This window comes from Rhincodon typus, chromosome 18, assembly GCF_021869965.1.
Source record: "Rhincodon typus isolate 14 chromosome 18, sRhiTyp1.1, whole genome shotgun sequence".
NCBI lineage: Eukaryota > Metazoa > Chordata > Chondrichthyes > Orectolobiformes > Rhincodontidae > Rhincodon > Rhincodon typus.
In genome coordinates, this window is record NC_063349.1 from 55,928,908 (window position 1) to 55,932,769 (window position 3,862).

General features: G+C 43.6%; 1 protein-coding gene across 2 annotated transcripts in view; it reads right to left on the reverse strand.

The window, feature by feature from the left end:
- LOC125485406 overlaps positions 1-1,077 on the reverse strand; it is a 91,291-nt gene extending 90,214 nt beyond the window's left edge. For both annotated transcript variants that reach the window (XM_048608057.1, XM_048608056.1), the window contains exon 1: positions 917-1,077. In XM_048608057.1, the coding sequence (XP_048464014.1) occupies positions 917-1,058 (142 nt within the window). In that variant the 5' untranslated portion in view covers positions 1,059-1,077. The remainder of the gene's footprint in view (positions 1-916) is intronic.
- Positions 1,078-3,862: the final 2,785 nt, after the last annotated feature.

The window sequence follows — 3,862 nt, forward strand, 5'->3', positions numbered from 1 at the left end:
CAAAACGTCAGCTTTCCTGCTCCTCTGATGCTGCCTGGCCTGCTGTGTTCATCCAGCTCCACACTGTGTTATCCCAGGCTCCAGCATCAGCAGTTCTTACTATCTCTGTGGGAAAACAGGGCTTTTTCAGGATGACAGCCCATGACTAGTGGAGTTCTGCAAAGGTCAGTATTGGGATCTCAACTATTCACATTACACATTAACGATCTGGACGAAGAAAAGGAGGGGATTGTTACTAAGTTTGCAGATGACACAAAGATAGGTGGAGAGGCAGGTAGTTTCATGCTTGATCTGATTGTGGCCTCAAGTCCCCATTCCTGCTTACGTCCAATGATCACTGACTGTTATCAGTCAAGAATCTATCTTCTTCTGACTTAGATATATTTAAGGACCCCACCTACATCCTCTCTGGGGAAGAGAATTCCAAAGACTCATGAGCCCTTAGAGAAGAAAATTTTCTCTGATCTCCATCTTAAATGGTGACCCCTTATTTTTAAACGGTGCCCTCCGGTTCTGGTCTCTCCTACGAGTGAAGACATCCTTTCAGCATCCACCTGTCAAATCCCCTCAGCATCTTATGTGTTTCAATAAGATCTCAACCTTCTCAACTCCAATGCATATAGGCCCAATCTGCCCAACCTATCCATCTCAATTAACCCCTTCGCCCTGAGCGTTAATTAACTGAACTATCTTTGAATCTTTTTGAATGCATCACATTCTTTCTTAAATAAGGAGACCAAAAATGTGCACGATATTCCAAATGCGGCCTTGCTAAAGCCTTTTACAACTGTAGTAAAACCATCCCTACTTCTATATTCCATTTTCCTTGACATAAACCCCAACGTTCTATCTGCTTTCCTCATCACTTGATGTTCTATGTTAACCACCATGTATGCAACATTATTATTGAGCTTACCACTTCTATCCAATTCCCCTGTCTCTCCACTGGCAATCTTCTCCTGGCTTTCTGCTCCCATGGTTTGAGGCAAATGCTTCTGCAGTTGATGAGTCTCCTGTTGATGGTCGCAGCTCGGATGATCCAATGACGATAACCTCATATGTGACAGTGATTTATGAGCTGGCAAGGCCCAGGATGTTTGAGAAATTGACAATCTCTCAGTCAGCTCTGCAAAGTAAAAGTGGAGTATTATGCAAGGTTATAAAGTGCGTGACCAGTGAACAGCCCATTACACAACTCCTAATTTTTCATTGTGTTGAGGTCATTGAGAAATAAGACAGGCTGCCCAAAGAGATGCAAAGAGGCAATGCCCATGATAAGTTGAATAAATTGAAACAACACCTTCCCGGATTTGTAGGACACAGTGGAGATCAGGGTGTGGAGACTGGACGATTGTACAAGAGGATGCCTGAAGTTTTTTTCCACATTGGAAAAGATCAGTTGCCTGCCATTGATGGGATGGCAACAACCTCAAAATCACAGAATGATAAAATCACAAAATTGTTACGGTGCGGAAGGAGGCCATTCAGCTCACTGTGCCTGTATCAACTCTTCAGATGAGCAGCATCACCCAGAGCCAATTTCCTGCCTTTTCCCCATATCCCTTAGACAATGTTTCTCTCCAAATAATCATCAGTGACCCTCTTGAATACCTCAACTGAATCTGCCTCCACACTTTTCCACGCAGTGCATTCCTGACTCGAACTACTCACTGGGTGAAAAAGTTTTTGCACACTTCAACCTTGCTTCATTTGCAGGTCACTTTAGATCTATGCCCCTCTCGTTCTTGTCTTACAAATGGGAACAGTTTCTCCTTATTTACTATATCTAACCCGCTCATGATTTTGAAAACCTCTATCACATCTCCTCTCAGCTTTCTTTTCTCCCCAAAGGAGAAGGGTGACTCAGTGGCTCAGTGTTAGCACTGCCGCCTCATACTGCCAGGGACCTGGGTTCAATTCCAGTCTTGGGTAACTGTCTGTGTGGAGCTTGCATGTTCTCCCTGTGTCTGTGCAGGTTTCCTCTAGGTGCTCCAGTTTCTACTCACTGTGCAAAGATATGAGGTTTAGGTGGATTGGCCATGCTAAAGGCAGGATTATATGGATTGGGTGGGATGGTCTTCAGGGAATTGGTGCAGACTCAATGAGACAATTAGCCTTTTCCTGCACTATAGGGATTATATGAGGGAAAAGTCCCAATGTCTTCAATCTATCCTCATCTCTGGAACCAGCCTTGCGAATGATTTCTGCACTCTCTCTCTTTCTCCAATGCATTCACATCTTTCTGTGCCCAGAACTGTACACGATTCTCCAGCTGAGTTCTAACAAGTATCTCACCTACTTCACCACATGATAAAGAGATGGGGTCGTTGTCAAAGGAGGCTTCTTGTTGGGTGCCTGTTTGTGGACTCATACTAATGGGGGAGGTGTAGTATTCACAGCCCCATCATGAGGGAATGTCCCTGCTGTTATGTCAAGTGAGGGCCAATAAATGGAGAGCCACTCTGGGCCTCACTGAAAACTTTGAACACAAGGAAGCCAATCATCCCTTCAGACCTTTTCCACCATTCTACTAACTCATTTGTACCCAAATTCCATTTCCCAGCCTTAGTTGCTTATTCACTTAATCCTCATACTCAACCAAAATCTAACAATCCTAGGTTGTGAAAGTTTTGATTACTCCCCTCCAGCCTTGTCAGCTTCCTGGGAGAGAAATCCAGCAGACTTTCACTCCCCTTTGTGTGAAGAAGTGCTCCCTCACATCATCTCGAAAGGCTGGGCTCCAATATTCAGGTGCTACCTCCTATTCTGGACTCCCCTCCATTAAAGGAAATAGTTTCTCTCCATCAGCCCCATCAAATGCTTCAATCATTTGAAAATACCTCAATTACATCACTCAATTAATTGTCTATACTTAAGGAAGTACAATTGTAGTCCACACAACCCATCCCCATAATTTAACCTTTTTAGCCCAGTACCATTGTGGTGAATCTGCACAGTAAAATCTCAAACATTTTCTAACACTCTGACAGGTTTCTTAAATTTTTTTGTGGGATATTGGTGTCAGTGCTTGGGTAAGTATTTGTTGCCCATCCCTAACTGCCCTTGAACTCAGTGACTTGATAGAACGATTTCAGAGGGCACCTGAGAGTCAACCAAACTGCTGTGGGTCTAGACTCACATATAAGCCAGACCAGGTAAGGACGGCAGATTTTCTTCCCTAAAGGACATTATTTACTGTCACTTATATACAGAAAGATACAGTGAAAAGTGTTAAAATCCAGTATTATTTTGAGTTACAAAAGGAATAAAAAGAAATTACATAAATAGAGTTCACCCTCCATACAAGGGGTCTTCAAACATAACTCCAGGGCTTCTGAAAGATATCCCATGCCGCAAGGAGTCCCCACTCCGGGTACCATCTCCACCGCAGCCAATGATGCGCCAAATTCCTGAGTCCATGCTCCGGGCCTACCACAATCAGGAGTCCTGCTCCACACACCACCATCACTGCAGCCAACACCCCGCTCAGCACCTCTCTGTCGAATGTAATCTCAAATCTGAACGGCCTAATTCTGTTGTTGTCTGCCATGTTTCAAAATGCATGAATCAATACCAGAAGGCCTCAATCATCATGTCATTTTGAACAGATAAACATGTTTGTATTTCAAAGCATAGGACCCATTCACAGCTCATTGAGTCAACCACAGGGATGAATGTATTTACATCCTAGTTAGTGAATCAGATGTGTTATATCACAATTACTGAGAGCAGCTTTCAATTCCAAACTTACTACATTTCAATTCCAACAGCTTCTATGGTGGGATGTAAACCCATGAATCTGCAAACCTTTCTCCTGGGCCTCCAGATTAACACTACAATGTCATCTTCCCCCTGGGGGCTT